General features: G+C 40.5%; 2 protein-coding genes across 5 annotated transcripts in view; both read right to left on the bottom strand.

Moving 5' to 3' along the window:
* Positions 1–18873, bottom strand: part of LOC133546744 (gastrula zinc finger protein XlCGF8.2DB-like) — a 458486-nt gene that overhangs the window by 362478 nt on the left and 77135 nt on the right. The window lies entirely within an intron of this gene.
* Positions 1–18873, bottom strand: part of LOC133546732 (gastrula zinc finger protein XlCGF57.1-like) — a 270564-nt gene that overhangs the window by 181529 nt on the left and 70162 nt on the right. The window contains exons 1-2 of one of the 4 annotated variants that reach the window (XM_061892543.1): positions 18285–18790; positions 11243–12868 (exon numbers count right to left, since the gene is read on the bottom strand). The exons of 2 other annotated variants lie outside the window; for them this stretch is intronic. In XM_061892543.1, the coding sequence (XP_061748527.1) occupies positions 12069–12868; positions 18285–18471 (987 nt within the window). In that variant the 5' untranslated portion in view covers positions 18472–18790 and the 3' untranslated portion in view covers positions 11243–12068. Of the gene's footprint in view, positions 1–11242; positions 12869–18284; positions 18791–18873 lie in introns of those variants that run through there. One more of the 4 variants, XM_061892542.1, reaches the window with a different exon arrangement.

Raw genomic sequence — 18873 nt, 5'->3', positions numbered from 1 at the left:
GCAGCTGTGGCTACAGATGTAGCTTACCACCACCATCGTGTGAATGAATGATGGGTTCCCACTTTTCTGTGAGCGCTTTGAGTATCTAATAATAGAAAAGCGCGATATAAATCTAATCCATTATTATTATTATAATGTATTTACCTAGGACAGTGTGATAACAAAAATACTTATACTCGTTTAAATAGATGATTTTCTTTGAACTGGGTACCAAAAGTTGTTTATTAGACTCAGAAATGTGACACTCAGCAGGAGATCTCTTATCTGATCAAGGTCTGGCTCCTGTGTCTTTGATGTGACATGTGGACTTTAGTTGACCTGGACATGTGTGTTTTCTCTCCCTGGTACCCCCCCGTGCTGAACTGTTGCCCTTTCCCGAGTGACCCCCCTCCCCTTCTGGGCAAACGACACCCTCTCCTTCTTCACAGGACTTTGGGTATTCATTCCACTGGTGTACTGTATGTAAATGAGCATGGAGGGTGGGACTTCTGAGAATGTATAATTGTCATGTCCAATTCTAAAAGAGTTAGAACAAGCTGGAACGAACGGATGTGTCGTTCTGGTTTGGTCTCGCTTTGCAAAGCTTGTTATTATTTGTTTGTTACTTTGATAAATTATTTTAAAGCTATTTGTCACTAAAGGATCGTCTTAAAGAAATTTCCACGACAAGTTGGTGTCAGAAGTGGGATCCCAAGAAGATCGCTGTTCCCGTTGGCAGAGGCCGCTGAAATGGACTAATCAACCCGGCAGCACAAAAAAGCTGACTTCTCCTTCCCAGAAATTTGAAAGGACGGGAGAGTTTTCGAGGCCCCTGCGAATCGGACGGCCGTCTCTTCGAGATCACGTTTAACCCGCTGCAACATCGTAACGGTAAATTAATTGAATCATCCTGACTGAAATTTTAAGACGAATCTCTGACATTTGAATTTCAAACAAAAGACGATTCCACAAAAGGTTTTTTTGTGTGACAAAGCTTGAGTGATTTATATGTTTCATACATGGGAAATTAGCCGTTCTTTTTCCGTCTCCCTACGATTTTTAATGCCGGGTTAGAGTCCCTGGGTTAGAGTCCCAAAATGTAGCGCTGGGTTAGAGTCCCTGGGTTAGAGTCCCAATCGTAGCACTGGGTTAGAGTCCCTGGGTTAGAGTCCCAATTGTAGCACTGGGTTAGAGTCCCTGGGTTAGAGTCCCAAAATGTAGCGCTGGGTTAGAGTCAATGGGTTAGAGTCCCAAAATGTAGCGCTGGGTTAGAGTCCCTGGGTTAGAGTCCCAATTGTAGCGCTGGGTTAGAGTCCCTGGGTTAGAGTCCCAATTGTAGCGCTGGGTTAGAGTCCCTGGGTTAGAGTCCCAATTGTAGCGCTGGGTTAGAGTCCCAAAATGTAGCGCTGGGTTAGAGTCCCTGGGTTAGAGTCCCGATTTTAATGCCGGGTTGGAGTCCCAATGAAAGTAGCCGTGTCTTCATAAAAACGTATCTATATGCCCGGTTAGAGGCCGGAAGAAATAACACGGATTTAGGGTTGGAGCCGTCTCGTCATAAATTTTAATGGGTTAGAGTCCCGATGATTAACAGTGTCTATAAGGCCGTGAATGTATGCCCGGTTAGAGGCCGGAAGAAACAACACAAATTTTAGTATGTTAAGTTTAAACAAAAAGAGCGGAAAATTAAAACGAGCTCGAATATGTAGTCCAGGAAAGTTAAGCCTGAGGTATTCGATTGTGATTTCCCATGTATGTGCACAATGAAAGAAAATATGTAGAGGGAGCCCTAATGTGTGTGAAAGTATGGGTGAATGAATTGGGATTTCCCAAGACTGGTTCATTTAGGATGAATCAATTGAGTAAAATTAAAGAAAAGTTAGCGCTACAAGAGGTCAACATGCGAAAGGGAAAGACTGTGGGTGTGAAAGATTTGAATTGTTTGAACAACATAAAGAAACATTAGATGAGTGAAGCAGAAAATAAAGAAAAGATCGATCTTGCAACTGATATTTTTCCCAGTACTCTGTTTTCGAGCCAATCTCAGGGCCTGAGTCGCAGTCGAAGGGTTTCTGAGGACTGGACGCCACTTTACCCCACTCTGCCCCCGCACTACGACCAGCAGCAGCAGCAGCAGCAACAGCAACAGCAGCACCAGCACCAACAACAGCACCCGCCGATGTCACCCCTCCAGCTCCAGCTTCAGCAGCTCCCAACTCTACCCCTCACAACGCCGTTTTCGCCCACTAACTACCAGCGGGCAGTCTCGGGGCACGGCGCAGCAGCCCCGGCGGGGTCCTCCCACTCACATCAGGATGACAATCAAGGAGCATCGGGCTCATCAATTCAACATGTGACCAACGAAGTGAATAAAATGTCTCTGAGTGAGGACAGTGCTGGCAGGACTCTGAGAAGTGGCAGAACCTTCCAGGCTCCGATGATGGAATATCCAGGACCGCAAGGGACTCCCGCTTTGGTCTTACACCAGATGGACCAGGAAATGCGTGAAGCGATCAGAGACTGGCCGTCACCACACAGAGGTGGAGACGCGCTTGCAGCCGCATTCCAGGCTTTCTGTCGGGCATGGCGTCCCACAGGAGCAGAAATACAAAAACTTCTGCTGGTGCATCTGGGACCGGAGCAGTTGGCAAAGATAGCAGCAGAGGTGCACGCGGGACGTTTTGCCCCCTCCAAACTCCCTCTCTTTGTTTAAAATGACAATTTTTCTGCTAGATTTGCTCTCTATGAACTCCAAGGAAAAGATACCCGGCCGGGGGCAATTTTTGAAATAGGTGTCCAAGCTATCGCACGCCGGGGTCCAAATCCGGCCCCTGTTTTTTTTATTCATTTTTTTGCATTTTTGGGACATGGGGGACTTGTGGGACCCCACCAAGGACTGATTTTTGAACACTTTGAGGACTGCCACTGTGAAATGAACGCGGGATGGAGGCAAGAAGAAAGATGGACGTGGCCGTAACTATTGTTTCACGTGCGGAAAGGAAAGTCACTGGAGGCGAGACTGTCCTGAGAATAAACGGGATGGACAGCGGGACTATTGGGGCAGAGCGGATGGAGGCCAACTCAGAAACAATTCAGATTGACTGACCGGCTCGGGACCTGAGACAACGAAACAGATAAGTGTTGCACCCACACCCTCTCACGACAACACCATACTAACCGCTAACCGCAACGAAGACGCACTTGCTTTTACTGATACATTGCTGCTTGCTAAGGTGCAGGACAGAATTAGGGAATTAGAAGAGCGTGAACAGCCAATGATTGGGACGTATGCTTTTTGTGAGGACTTAGCCTATAAGAAAATGCCGATGATTGTGTGTGATGTGGGTGGAAGGTCATTGACGTTTCTTGTCGATTCTGGAGCGACAAACAGCGTAATTCAAACGAGTGAATTCTCTACAAAATTGAGTGGTAGAACTATGTTTTCCACTAGTGCGAGTGGGCAAACTGTCTAGAAAAGTTTTCAATACCAATTCGTTGTACATGGGCGACGGCTGATTGTACAATGACAACAAAACATTTGTTTTTAATGTCTGATCTTTGTCCAATCAATCTGTTGGGTCGTGATTTAATGTTAAAATGGGGTATCGGAATCACTCCGATGCCAGAAGGCCTCAAAGTGGAGAGGAATGCAAATGGGTCGAATTTTGTCTCATTGGAGGTGAATTGTCCGCTCTATATCTATCAGTGGTGGGTAACGACCACTGCTTTGCAGGATCTAGAGAGCACAATATCACCCTGTTTGAATCCAGTATCTGACAGAATTGAATCTGAAAGCATGTATTGTGTGTCACATGTTCGTGAAGGTCCGGACCAAGAATAGGAAGCTTCATTCTATCATGGTTTGAATGATAGTTTGTTTATTAATGACGTCTATTTTGATGGATGCAAATGTGCAGTTGCAGTAAAATTAACTCCATCACAAGAAATATTGGATCATGTTGAAAATTCCAGTCCGCACATTCCGATAGCAAAAGCTAAATCTGATAATTGGCGGGATTTAAATCCTTTTATGCATGACTGTTTTTTGGCAAAGGATTGGCAACCGTGTGCACGCAGGAAAAAATGTATTCTATTCGCAAGCAGTCGATGCACATAGAATTAATTATGCGGCAAAAATTCATTTGCTACGTTCGGTGCAATTAGCATCTCCGACTGACGAAAAGTATGACGCACACCTGACTTTGACTGCGGTGACTTCTCCGACTGAGATTTCCTCCTTGTTGGCGCAAGTGGCGAGTTGTTTGTGGGCGAGGAACGACAGGCATGGGCTAATTCTGGTGCTGTTTTCCGGGATGGAGCCGGGTTTGGCCCTGACGCCTGAAGCTTTGTATGAATGTTGTCTGTCTATCTGTGTTGGCCCTGTGATGCGGTGGTGACTTGTCCAGGGTGTACACTGCCTTCCGCCCGATTGTAGCTGAGATAGGCACCAGCGCCCCCCGCGACCCCAAAGGGAATAAGCGGCAGAAAATGGATGGATGGATGGGAAGCCTTGTCTTCCTAAACGCTTGTTTGATTGTTATGTGAAATTGAGTGATGGGTTGGACCATGTGTCAAAGGGAGGGATGTGTCGAGCAGTACAGCAATTCTGGTTTACTAAGGGCTTTTACGCTTTCACAGAACATCTCTGTAAAAGTTGTTTGATTTGTGCTCAAAATAATCCAGGTAAACTTAGACCATTACCACAAGCAGCACACCCACCGCCTAGTAGGGCTTTTGAGCATGTCATGATGGATTTCATTGAACTTACACCCAGTGAAGGGAAACAATATTGTCTAGTGATGTGTAAATGGTCCTTAGTGTGTGAATGTGAGTATGAATGTTGTCTGTGCATCTGTGTCGGCCCTGCGAAGAGGTGGCGACTTGTCCAGGGTGTACCCCACCTTCCGCCTGATTGTAGCTGAGATAGGCGCCAGCGCCCCCCGCGACCCAAAAAGGGAATAAGCGGTAGAAAATGGATGGGTGGATGGATGGTTGATATGTTTTCAGAATGGGTAGAAGCCTTCCCAGCGAAACATGCTTCTTCCGCTGCAGTGGCAAAAGCACTTTTAACTGAAATTGTGGCAAAGTGGGGCATTCCGAAGAAGTTATGGAGTGACAATGGTTCACATTTTGTAAATGAGGTGATACAGCAATTGTCTGATTATTTGCAAATTGATTTGAGAACTCATTGCAGCTACCATCACAATCCGGAGGTGCTGTTGAAAGAGAAAACGGAACAATTCAATAAAAACTTGCCAAATGTTGTGAAGAGACTAAGCTCAGCTGGCCTAAATGTTTGCGGATAGTTGTCATGTACATGCCTATGCAGGTGTGCACGCGTCATAACCTGTCACCTTTTGAGATTCTGTTTGCAGTCCCCCCTAATGTGGGGATAGGACCATCAGGACTGCCAATTGAGACGACCCTCTGTGAACACGGACTGGTAAGATATTGCATATCTTTAACAAAGTGTTTTGCTAATATTTGAAGGCAAGTCTCTTTGGCGCTTCCGGGGCGAGCGGATCATCCTCTACCCACCATTGTGCCGGGCGACTTCGTGCTTAACAAGAACTTCAGACGGAAGAGCTGGAAACAACGAGGCTGGCTCGGCCCGTTCCAAGTTCTCCTCGTCACCCACACTGCAGTGAAAGTGGAAGAACGGCCGACGTGGGTCCACGCTTCGCAATGCAAGGCGATTTCGGGCCCTGTAGCGGTGGCCGCAGAGGAGTGAGGAGCTGTAAAATCGCTTTTGGCTCCTACGGCAGGATCCGCGGCTGCAGAGACGAGGGTTACACACACCTCCCTCGCATCACATCTTTAGAGAAACACTACTAGTTTGCACACACAGGTGAAGGCGCTGAGGGCCAAAATCACCAGGACAAATGTGTAGCGGATTCACATAATGTCTCAAACTGCTATGTCTGTACATATATGCCTATAGCGGCGTCCAATCCACATGTCACACCTAAGCCTGTAATGGAGGGTTAGAGATATTTTCCCAGGATGTGTTATACCTTTTTGCAGCAAATCTGAATGATATGGTTAAAGCGCATACGGGGACACCTTTGTCTTCGCTTGAAGATCCGAAGTTAGATTTTTATGATCTGTGGTCCGATAATGATACGAATGTGCTTTTTGGTCCAGTTTATATTAGGCCGGGTATGAAATGTGCGTGTTATGCGGTATCTTGGAGCCTTAGAGAGCCGCCAGTGCAGATGGGACAAATTCCACTGATGTATTGTTTAAATGTGACTAGTTCATGCACTACATATCACGGTAACACTAGTTTGAACATTTCACAGGCTGCGCAAGGAGGGGGCTGTTCTCCCTATTTTACAGATCAAACTGGCACGCGGCCTCAGGAGGATGTTCTGTGGCTTTGTGGCTTTAACGTTTATGTTAGATTGCCATAGAATTGGATGGGCCGTTGTGCTATGATAACAGCTGCTGACCACTCTTACATTGTGTCAGCTGTTCCGAGTCATAGGGGTAAGCGTGAGTATGCACCCCATGATGCGATTTGGGGTACAAATGTGCCTGCAGATCTTGAACTTTGGACACCAGGAGAAAAGGTGGCATTGTCATTGTTTCCACAGCTGGGCGTGGGGAAACTCATGCTTAGAATGGAGACGCTGAATCATCGGTTTTCAGGTTTTGTAAATTGGACAGTAACTATTACGGAGGCGAGCAGAGTGGAAATGAAGGCGTTACGGGCAGTGACTTTGCAAAATCGTATAGTATTAGACCATTTGGTAGCGAGCGTCGGAGGAGTTTGTGCTCTGCTGAATTCATGGTGCTGTACGTACATTCCAGACAATACTGGAGATGATTCCGTCATTTCGCAGGGTATTCAGAATTTGACTTCTCTGCGAGACGCAATAGGAGAAGATTTTGTGGTGGATCCGTCCTGAGTAGCAAACTGGCGTTCGTGGATAATGCAAATTGGGACGATTATGCTAGTGGTCTTAGCTCCATTATTTGTCTTGTCAGTTTGTGTGATTCCGCTGATAAGATCACTAATTACGCGTATGATTTCGTCTACGTTCGTTCAGTACACAGCCTTGGGACAAGGTGAGGTAGATTTCAAGGATGAAAATGAAGATCCGTTCTTCGAGATGTTTTTTATTTTTCGCTAGTTAGTAATGTTGTTGTTTGTAGTTTATTATAGGTAATAAAAGGGAGGATTGTGATAGCAAAATTACTTGTACTCGTTTTAATTGATGATGTTCTTTAAACGGGTCGCCAAAAGTTGTTTATTAGGCTTAGGAATGTGACGTTCTGCAGGAGACCTCTAATCTGATCAAGCTCTGTCTTCTGTGTCATCCTTCTGGACAAACCACACCCTCTCCCCTTCACAGGACCTTGGGCATTCTTTTACTGGGATACTGTATGTTAATGAGCATGGAGGGTGGGACTTCTGAGAATGTATAATTGTCATGACATATTCTAAAAGAGTTAGAACAAGCTGGAACGAACGGATGTGTCGTTCTGGTTTGGTCTCGCTTTGCAAAGCTTGTTATTATTTGTTTGTTACTCTAATAAATCATTTTAAAGCTATTTGTCACTAAAGGATCGTCTTTAGGAAATTTCCACGACAGCAGAGGCAGCAGAAGTCCACAGGAGGGCGCACGTTCCCTCTTAATAAGTCAGGTCTCTCTCTCTCTCTCTCTCTCTCGCTCTCTCTCTCTTTGTCTCTCTCTTTCTCTCTCTTGCTCTCTCTCTCTCTCTCTCTCTCTAAATATATATTTCTATATATATATATATATATATATATATATATATATATATATATATATAATTTATACACTAAACATGTATTTAATATTTATACACTAAACATGTAAAGGAGGAATTGGAAGTCTGGGAGACTAAATAAGGCTCTTTCTCTCTCTCTCTCCCTCTCTCTCTATTAATATTAATATATATATAAATATATATTGAATTTATACGCTAAACATGTATTTAATATTTATACACTAAACAAGTTTTTAATATACATATATTAAACAGTTGTTTAATTAATACTTATACACTAAACATGTAAAGGAGGAATTGGAAGTCTGGGACACTAAATAAGGCACACTTGGAAGTAATGAAGTTCTTTGTTAAGCGCTTTGACTCACTAGAGAAAAGCGCTATATAAATATAATTCACTTCACTTCACTTCACTTTGTGTGTGCAGTTGCAGCAGAAGTCCACAGGAGGGCACACGTTCCCTCTTAATAAGTCTGGTCTCTCTCTCTCTCTCTCTCTCTCTCTCTCTCTCTCTCTATATATATATATATATATATGTATATCTCACTCTCTCTCTCTTTCTCTCTCCGTCTCTCTCTCTCTCTCTCTGTATATATATATATATATATATACATATATATATATAAATATATATATATGTAATTTATACGCTAAACATGTATTTAATATTTATACACTAAACAAGTTTTTAATATACATATATTAAACATTTGTTTGATTAATACTTATACACTAAACATGTAAAGGAGGAATTGGAAGTCTGGGACACTAAATAAGGCACACTTGGAAGTAATGAATTTATTTGTGTGTGCAGTTGCAGCAGAAGTCCACAGGAGGGCAGACGTTCCCTCTTAATAAGGCTGGTCTCTCTTTCTCTCTCTCTCTCTCTCTCTCTCTCTCTCTCTCTCTCTCTCTCTCTCTCTCTATATATATATATATGTATATCTCACTCTCTCTCTCTCTCTCTTTCTCTCTCCGTCTCTCTCTCTCTCGCTCGCTCTCTCTCTCTCTCTCTCTCTCTCTCTCTCTATATATATATATATGTATATCTCACTCTCTCTCTCTTTCTCTCTCCGTCTCTCTCTCTCTCGCTCGCTCTCTCTCTCTCTCTCTCTCTCTCTCTGTATATATATATATACATATATATATATATAAATATATATATATGTAATTTATACGCTAAACATGTATTTAATATTTATACACTAAACAAGTTTTTAATATACATATATTAAACAGTTGTTTAATTAATTATTATACACTAAACATGTAAAGGAGGAATTGGAAGTCTGGGACACTAAATAAGGCACACTTGGAAGTAATGAAGTTCTTTGTGTGTGCAGTTGCAGCAGAAGTCCACAGGAGGGCGCACGTTCCCTCTTCATAAGTTTGGTTTTCTCCCTCTCTCTCTCTCTCTCTCTCTCTCTCTCTCGCTCTCTCCCTCTCTCTCTCTAGCGTGCTCTCCCCCCAGTCCTTGTCTAGTTTTATCAGCCAGCCCTATTGGCCATTTTCCTACTTTTTTAACATCAGTCATGTGTCTATCATTATATATATTGTATTGTTTTACAGCCCAGCCCTATGTATTTTTTTCAAATGACTATTTTTTAAATTGGTTTCGATTCTATGTATTTTGCAATATTTGCAATATATATTGACATTGTTTGATCGCCCAGCCCTATCGGCTTTTTTCCATTTTTTTGTATTTTTTCTATCTATGGGTCATGCTATTAAATTGATATATCGGTGTCAGCCAGCGATCCTTGGTCCGCTTCCGATGGTGCGGAGGCTTGGAGGCGTGTGTGGACTAATGGAGGGGGTGTTTCCACCAGGCGTGTATGGAGGCCTATTTCATTCAGGGGAGGAGCCAGAAATGATGACGTAAGAAGCCCCGTGACCGCTTCGGGAAGCAGTACAGATTTGCCGGGAAATTCCACAACTTATAAACCGCCCAAGCTCCATCGAAAATGTTGGCTTTTGAGTCTTGTGGTCAGTTGGGAATATGGAGAGAGAATAAAAACAGTTTTTTAAATGCCACTAGAATCAGGGGGGTCCTTTTTTTTCTTTTTTTCTTCTTTGTCATGAAAAAGGGAGGTTTTTGTGGTTCGTGCATTAATTGTAAGTGTATATTGTGTTTTTTTTGTTGATTTAAGAATTTTTTTTTTTATAAAAAATTCTTCTGCGGCCCGGTACCAATCGGTGGTTGGGGACCACTGCTGTACATCATTGTCCAAGTGACATTATATTGTCATCTTCTTCTTTATGCCATTTCCTCAAGGTGACAGAAAAACATGATACAACCTGCCTATCATGTGATTCTACCATCCATCCATCCATTTTCTACCGCTTATTCCCTTTCGAGGTCGCGGGGGGCGCTGGCGCCTATCTCAGCTACAATCGGGCGGAAGGCAGGGTACACCCTGGACAAGTCGCCACCTCATCACAGGGCCAACACAGACAGACAGACAACATTCACACTCACATTCACACACTAGGGACCATTTAGTGTTGCCAATCAACCTATCCCCAGGTGCATGTCTTTGGAAGTGGGAGGAAGCCGGAGTACCCGGAGGGAACCCACGCATTCACGGGGAGAACATGCAAACTCCACACAGAAAGATCCCGAGCCTGGATTTGAACCCAGGACTGCAGGAACTTCGTATTGTGAGGCAGACGCACTAACCCCTCTTCCACCGTGAAGCCCCATGTGATTCTACCATGTTGGCAAAATACAAACACACAATATATTGACATATATAACACATAAAACATGGAATTAGAAGTGAACAGTACCCATCCCTACCAGCAAGTGTTGTTGTACTGGAAACTAATTTACAAACACAACTTCATCACACACAATACTCCACTATGGAATTGTTCTTATATTAAAATGAGAAACAAATCCATCTTTGTACAGCAATGGTTTGAAAAAGGCATTTGGTCACTGATGCACTTATTGAATGATAAAAGTATTTTGTTATTTGTAGATTTCATTAAGTACAACCTACAAACAGACAAAATATTTTAAACAATTATAAAGGCATTTGTTCAAAATATTGTAATTCCAGTAAATATATATATATATATTTTTTTTTTTATTATTTACCATTTCTTCTTTATTGTATTTTCTCCGGAACAAAAAAATAAAACTCATAATTTGAAAGTTTCCATTCTTCCAAACGCCAAGGAGTTAATTTAAGGAAAAAATTTAAAATAATTTTTAAGATGTTGTTTTGCAATTGAAGACAACACTTGTTCGTTCTGTGATAGGGAAACAAATTAAACTTTTTTTTTTCATGAATGTATGCAAAATAAAGCTCTGTTAGATTATGTACAATATTGGCTTTTGCCTGACATTCCAAACTTTGATTGATATTGTTTTGGGGATGTTAAAAAAGAAAGAAAGAAAAAAAAAAGGTAAAGAAGGTTTAAAACACAATAGTGGGGATTTTTTTTTTAACCCACAAAAGTATGTTAGTAAAAACAAAACATCCTTCCACAAACAACTCAGCCATTTTCTCTCACTTTTTATTGCATAAACGTACAAGTACATAGATATTAAGTTAAAGTATAAAAAAATCACAACACAATCATCATATTACAAAAGAGAGTAGTAAAGATGATTAATAAAATGGATTACAGAGACCCAACAAATGATTCATAAAGTCACACATTTTAAAATTGTATAAAAGACAACTGTTCAAATGATGTATAAAGTAAATAATAATATGCTTCCTGAAGTGGTCCAGAAGATGTTTCAGATGTGAACCAGTACATATGTATATCATATAAAGGTGATAATCTATGGGATTATCAACAATTACAACTACAAATAAGTAATACTTTTATATTTCAAACTGTCTAATCTATAAATGTAGAAGCATATTGAACAGATTGTTAGACAAACAACAATGTCACACATGTTATATGTGCTGATGTTGTTAGAAAGTCAAAATGAAAGTCTGGACAGTTTATTTCAAATCCTGCAGTTTTATTTGCTGCTGCTGTTCTCACCAGCACACTTGTGTTTCTTACACTGGTACTTAGAAGACAATCTTTCACCACACACACTGCAACTCAACACTTTCTCTCCTGGGTGTCTTCTCGTGTGTCTTTCAAGCTTTGAACGTTCACCAAAGCTTCTGTTGCAGATTCAACAGGAATGTGATTTTTCACCAGTGTGTGTTCTCGTGTGTACTTTCGCATATGTACTTCTTGTAAAACCTTTACCACAGGTCGAACAGGAAAAAGGTTTTTCTCCAGTGTGTGTTCTCTTGTGTCTTTTCAAATTATTACTTTGTGCAAAACCTTTACCACAGATTGAACAAGAAACGTTTTTTTCACCAGAGTGTTCTCATGTGTACTTTCAAATTTTGACGTTGTGTAAAACCTTTACCACATATTGAACAAGAAAAAGGTTTTTCTCCAGTGTGTGTTCTCATGTGTCTTTTCAAATCGTGACTTTGTGCAAAACCTTTACTACAGAGTGAACAAGAAAAAGGTTTTTCTCCAGTGTGTGTTCTCATGTGGGTTTTCAGAAGACTATGGTATTTAAATGTTTTGTGAGAGTGAGAAGATGTGAAGTGAGTGTTGTCAGTGTGACATGTCTTATCATCTTTAGAGTCTTCATCATCAGTGTCAGGAGAGTGTGACGTTGTGTCCTCACTATCTGATAGTGGAGCTAAGAGCTTGTCTGCTTGTGATCCTCCACAGTGGTCTCCATCAGCTTCTGTTGTCATGTGTTGTGTTGAGCTGCTGCTTGGAGGCTCCCCCCCTCCCCTCTCCTCACTTTCACCTTTCACCTCATCATCTTCACTCTTCACAGGGACACCAGTCACTGGGAACTCCTCCAACCATTTAGGCTGACTGATGCCCTCTTCCTCTTTAATCTGCGGCGGCTCTTGGTCCTCCTCTTCCTCTTTGAAGTAAGGGGTCAGTGGGTACTCCTCTTCCTGTTTAATGTGAGGGGTCAGTGGGTCCTCCTCTTTATTTTTGATGTGTAAGTTCAGTGGGTCCTCCGCTTGCCCTTTAATGTGAAGGGTCAGTTTAACACTATGGGTCTGTGGCGTCTCAACTTCCTCTTTAATGTGGGGGGACTGTGGTTCCTCTTCCTGCTCACGAAAAATATGTTCTTCGACATCTACGGGACGGGAGAAAACAAACATTCTTGAGAAAAGTCCAGCTTTGCTCAGTCACATGAGACATTGTCCTGCACCAACATATGATCTCACAATCTCATCAGTTTCCCCTCACAGCAGTCAGGGTACTTCCAGCTGACACATGAAGAAGACCTTCAGGGGAATGCCTTCCCAGGCCAACGTCCAATCCACCTTATTCATATAAAAACATCCTAAAAGTCATTCCTGCAATCCTTAATGGTAGACGCCATACGTAAAAGTTTGCTGTTCTCTCTCTGAATAAGTCATACACACACAGGAAATAATGTACCACATGCCAGCCTCCACGCAGTAGTACTAGTGATGAGCTCCCCCTGCTGGTGGACAATAATTACTGTCATTTTCACATTCATCTTTAGAGACATGTCTGCTCTAAAAATAGCATGAGCATAGTCAACATCCATCCATCCATTTTCTACTGTACTGTTCGAGGTCAAGCATGTTGGCCAAAAAAGATGACATCTGTTTTGCTTTCATTTAGATAATGTCACCACAGTTAAACTGGGAAGAAGTAATCAGATTACTGACTACTCCTTCAAAAGATAACTTGTTTACCTTATTAATAATAGTAATATTGAATTAATTTAGTGTGTTTCTAGACACTCAAATTGCGTTGCAGTGATAACTGAGAAGACATCATTCATGCAGTCCACCCACTCAATGTGGTAAGCTACATTTAATTATTATAATAATATTAAGTAGATGAAGCAATTCCTGAAAGAATTGTGTTTGAATGCTCCAATGCTGAAGCTGAACTGAAAAGTTGACAGAATGTAGTATGAATGTAAGAATAGTTTGAATGTTGAAGAGTTTGAATCTCGGGAAAACTGGGATTTTTTTAAGTTCTCAAACAAACATGCTTTTTTGTCCTGACTCAGAGGAATGTTTTGACAGTGGAACGGTTGAAATGGGTTGAACAATGTGAAAGGAGTCATTGCACTAAACAAGGTTGGAAATAAGGTTAGAAAAAACTGGGAATTCCTGGAAATTTGTCGAATGTGGAAAACTAGTTGTTTGTATTTCCAGGATGAATTGAATGTGTTGAAGGTAGAATGGTTTGAAACGTGGGAATTGTGGAAATTTGAAAAATGGATAGTAATTTTTAAATGGGGAAAAATGTCCCTAAAAACTGGGAATTCCAGACAATTTATTTTAATAAGTGTTGAAAGGGAGCACACAATTCCTGAACACACTGAATATTTTGAAGTTGGAACGGTTTGAATCAGATGAAAAATGTGGGAGTTGTGGAACTTTCATTTTATTCCTTTCAATAGGAATTTCATATAAATTTTGGAGAATTTCGGGGAAAGCAGGAATTTTTTCAAAAATGCTAAAAAATGTGAATGTTCTGAATGAGTTGAAATGGTTGGTGTTAGAATTTTTCAGATCGGTTGAGAAATGTTGAAGTCGTAACATTTTTGATTGAGAAATGGTTTTATGGAATTCCTTGAATTTCGGGAAAACCGGGATTTTTCCAATTTAAAAAACACATTTGTTTTCTGTCCTGATTAAGAGAAATGATTAGGCGGTGGAACGGTTGAAGTGGGTTGAAAAATTTTATATTTTCAATTTCCAGAATTAGTGGAATATGTTGCAGGTGGAATTGTTTGAATTGGTTGAAAAATGTGGAAATGGTGGCACTTTGAAAAATGGCTAATTCATTTTGAATGGGGAAAAATGTCACGCAAAACGTGGAATTCTGGCAATTTTTGGAATTTGTCAAGGAAACCCTGTGATTACCGAATAGGCTGAACAGTTTGAAGTTAGAACGGTGTGAATCGGATGAAAAATGTTTAGTTGGGGAACTTTGAAAAATGTACCATTATTTTCAATGACAATTTCATGAAAATTTTGGAAATTTGGGAAAAGCAGAATTCTTTTAGAAAATGCTAAAATATGTGAATGTTCTGAATGAGTTGGAATTTTTCAAATCGGTCAGTAGTAACTTTTTTTTGTTGAGAAATAGTATGATAGAATTCTTGGAATTTTGGGAAAACCAGGAATTTTTCCAGAGAAAAAAACAACTTTGTTTTTTGTCCTCTTTAAGAGGAATGATTTGCTGGTGGAACGGTTGAAGTGGGTTGAAAAATGTGGTCGACACAAAAAAGGGTGAAGAAAGGGATTGAAAAAAATGGGAATTTTGGGTATTCTTCAAAATTTTTTGAACTTGGAAAAATGATAGTTTGAATGTCCAGGTTTAGTGAAACATGTTGAAGATGGAATGATTTGAATCACTTGAAAAAAGTGGAAATGGTGGAAGTTTGAAAAACAGCCAAATTATTTTGAATGGGAAAAATTACTAAGCACTTACTTATTCATGTTTCAAGCTATGTTTAGCCTTGTTCTACAGTCCTTCAGTGATAATAATACCTGTAGGAAATGTAATGTATTTGCTGCAATGGAGGATGGTTGAAGGTGTGATGTAAGAAGACACAGTTTGCTGTCGTGACAACTAATTCCTCTGCTCGGCCAACTGAACATCAAAAATACAAATCAGCGGTTAAAAATCTGGACGTTTGGGGTCTTTGTGAGTGGAAAAAATTTAATTTCACAATTTTGCGATACAAGAAGACCTGGCAATAATGTCCCATACTAAATCAGAGTTTTAAGATTTGATGGGCATGAAGGCCTAGTAGTACAAAGTTTAGTTTCTACACAGTTTGGTGAATATATGTATGTAAGTAAAAATGCCTGCGATGAGGTGGCGACTTGTCCAGGGTGTACACCACCTCTGTTGTGATCCGATTCCCGGATCACATCATTTGTCTATATTTGAGTCTTTTGTGTTTCTTGTTTATGGTTTGATTCTTCCGATTCTTAGTTCGTGCACTTCCTAGTTTGTATTGGTCACCATAGCGACTTCATTTGTTCCAACTGCACTGGCGCCCGGCGCACACCTGTCTTTGATGACCATTTCTGTATTTATACCTGCCTTTGTTGGGTCTGAGTTCTTCACTTGCTTTATGCAACACTCACGTTTGGTTAAGTTTGTCCTGTTCTGGCTTGCTACGTTCCTTCTTAGCTTCTGTGCGCTCGACACGCGCTTCTGTGGACTTTTTACTCAGTGTTAGCGTTTAGCCTAGCTCCCGGTGAGTTGCACATGCTTTCTTTTGCCTTTGTATCAGTGTTCTTTTATTAATTTATATATTAAATCCAGCTCCTACCTGCTAACTTGCTTGTCTGGTCCCCTGCATCTTGAGTTGACATCCCCACGCATCACAATGTGTTCCGAACGTGACAACCTCCTGCCTGATTGCAGCTGAGATAGGCTCCAGCGACCCCCGGATGGAAAATAGATGGATGGATGGAAGAACAATTCATCTGTTGACTGTTGTCTTATGTCACTTTTGTTAAACTAAAATATTACTTGTTAAACCTTTGTACAAATTTAAAACGATCGCAATGCTAATTTTTGTTAGCCTATCAATGTGGTCGTCCATTGTAGGTTAGCATTAAGCTAGTGGCGCAAAAGCCAACTTTTTTCCTTTATGGTTGTATTGTTTTTTGGTTTTTTTTAGGTTTATACCAAACCGTATTGTTGATTGAACAAGATTGTTACATGTATGTGCAAGTCTTTTGCAGGCTCCTCAAACACACGGCGGAGAGAGCGTGGCGTCACTCCGGTGGGCGTACGGATGTGTCCAAGGTACGTAGACACAGAAAACTCCCCCACAATGGTAATAAACTTCCTCGTCCTCTACACGTCACAACGACTATTACTGTGAAACATGCAACCGTCCCGTCCTTGAGGCGCCCATTTGAAATAGCGACTAAACTACGAAGTTAAAGTTGGAAAATCCATAATCCACAACACATCTCATCTGCTTGTGTTGTTGTGAACGACATCATCCATGTAGGATTAATCTACAAACAGCACAGCAGTCGCAACTTGAGTCTCTCCCTCCTTTTTTTTTTAACCAGCCTCAAATGGCCTCCACACTTCGAGCTGAGAACAGCAGCACACTTCCCCCTTCACAATAATAGGTCTGACTGCGCTAACAAAGGTTTCAAAAAAGCACCTCACACAAGCATGATGAACTTATCCATGCATTGACCCAAAGTACGGGTCAAATTTGTCCAACGATGTATTTCACCAATAAATGTGAGAGATTCTGCATTTAATTAATAAACATTGTATACATTTTTATTTGACAAAAAAAGCACACACTTAAATGGTAGTAAAAAAAAAAGTGTAAAAGGTAAAAAATGGAACTAAAAACAATTAAAACATAAAACAAAATTTTACTGTCTTTTTTTATTGCCATTGTTACTTAAATTTATGTGAACTATTTTTTTTACTTGTGGTTGATTAGTTACTAACTCATATCCGTTTTTTAAACTATATTTAACGTTGAGTTTTGGTAATGAAAACAAATACTGGTGTTTTCAAATGAATGAATAATTGTGTAATTGTGATTACAATATCAATCAAAATAATGGCGATTATTATTTTTCCCACAATGGTCCAGCCCTAACTGTACCCTTTTTAAACAAAGGGTGCACAATACAATCTATTCTCCATATTTCATTAACTCAAATTTATCTTTCATGCATCTCAAGAATATAAATATCATTCCATGATGTGTCTTTTTCCATCCATCATCCATTTTCTACCTCTTGTCCCTTTTGGGATCACGGGGGGCGGAAGGTGGGCTACACCCTGGAAAATTCCATAAAAACTTGAAACAATGTTTTAAATGTTATCCTAATTAAAAAATATACCCTCCAGTTTGTGGCTATTATAATGAATATTTCTAGAGGATATGCATTTTTACAGCATGTTTTAAAGGGATAGCATTTAAGAAAAAGACTTCTGGGTATATTATATTGATCAACTCATTCTTATTTAGGGGGCTTAGTGAGCGGAATAGAGGTGATCCCATTGACTCCATTGTTAGAATTAGGATAGTTAAGATTTTGCTAACGTTTGTTTCCAACTTAGAATGCATACAAAATAAAAACATATTATTGTCTTACATAAGGATTGTGAAAGACAGGCAAAATAAAAAAAAAAAAATCAGATCCCCATTGATAATTTTTCTACATCCTGTGAACGGGCTGATGCTGTGGTGAACGTGAGAAAATAAATACATGTCAGGAAAATGCAAATTTCAGCAAAAATGGCTGGAAAAAGTTTTAAAACCTGGTTAAAGATTGTTGGCGGTAAACCCAGAGAGGCATGTGCATGTTGTAAAACGATGTTAGAATTAGCTTTATTATTTGAGTTAAGGGGGCCCCGTCATGGAGGCCGCCCCCGGCCCAGCTCTGACTTGTTCCACCACTGTTCATTCTGATTATATTATAAAATGTAAATGTCATTTTCTTGTAATTATTCAAATATAGTGTTAGTAAAGATGTGAGAGTAATAAGTAAACAAACCTGTTCTGTGTAACACAACTTGATGTTTCTTGAAAACAGCGTCCAGTAGTTGATTGTTCTCCTCCTTTGTTCTAGAAAGTTCCGCCGCGTATTCTGCTATCGTTCTTTCTAACACTACAAATATTTCTTCAACGGCAGCAGTTAGTCGCTGATCCACCAACGCTCTCAACATTTGTAATGTAGACATTTTCACACAATCACAACACTTTACTCTCACACTTGATCTCTACTTAGCGATGTGTTGATAACTTCTGTGTCTTCTGTTAGCAGCTAACAAGCTAAGCTAACTAGCGAGCTAAGCTAACTAACAAGCAAAGATAGCACGAGAAGCAGCACAGTGCTTCTAGCGCATCGAGACCACTTTATCCTTAAATAAAGAATCAAATATGTATTTTATACGACGTAAATATTTCAAACTGGAGAAAAAATAATAGGACTGACTTATTAGCGTCTTTCTCCTTCGATGTGCTCTTTCTGATGTCTTCCGTTTACCCCGGAAGCTGGGAATGACGTCACAGCCGAGTGGACGAAGAGGTAGCTCTATATAAGATATTGCCTGCTGTCACTGTTACCATGCTTTTCTTTTACG

Source organism: Nerophis ophidion, unplaced genomic scaffold, assembly GCF_033978795.1.
Source record: "Nerophis ophidion isolate RoL-2023_Sa unplaced genomic scaffold, RoL_Noph_v1.0 HiC_scaffold_40, whole genome shotgun sequence".
Taxonomy (NCBI): domain Eukaryota; kingdom Metazoa; phylum Chordata; class Actinopteri; order Syngnathiformes; family Syngnathidae; genus Nerophis; species Nerophis ophidion.
The sequence above is the reverse complement of the archived record's forward strand: the minus strand, read 5'-3'. Positions and strand labels throughout refer to the sequence as shown.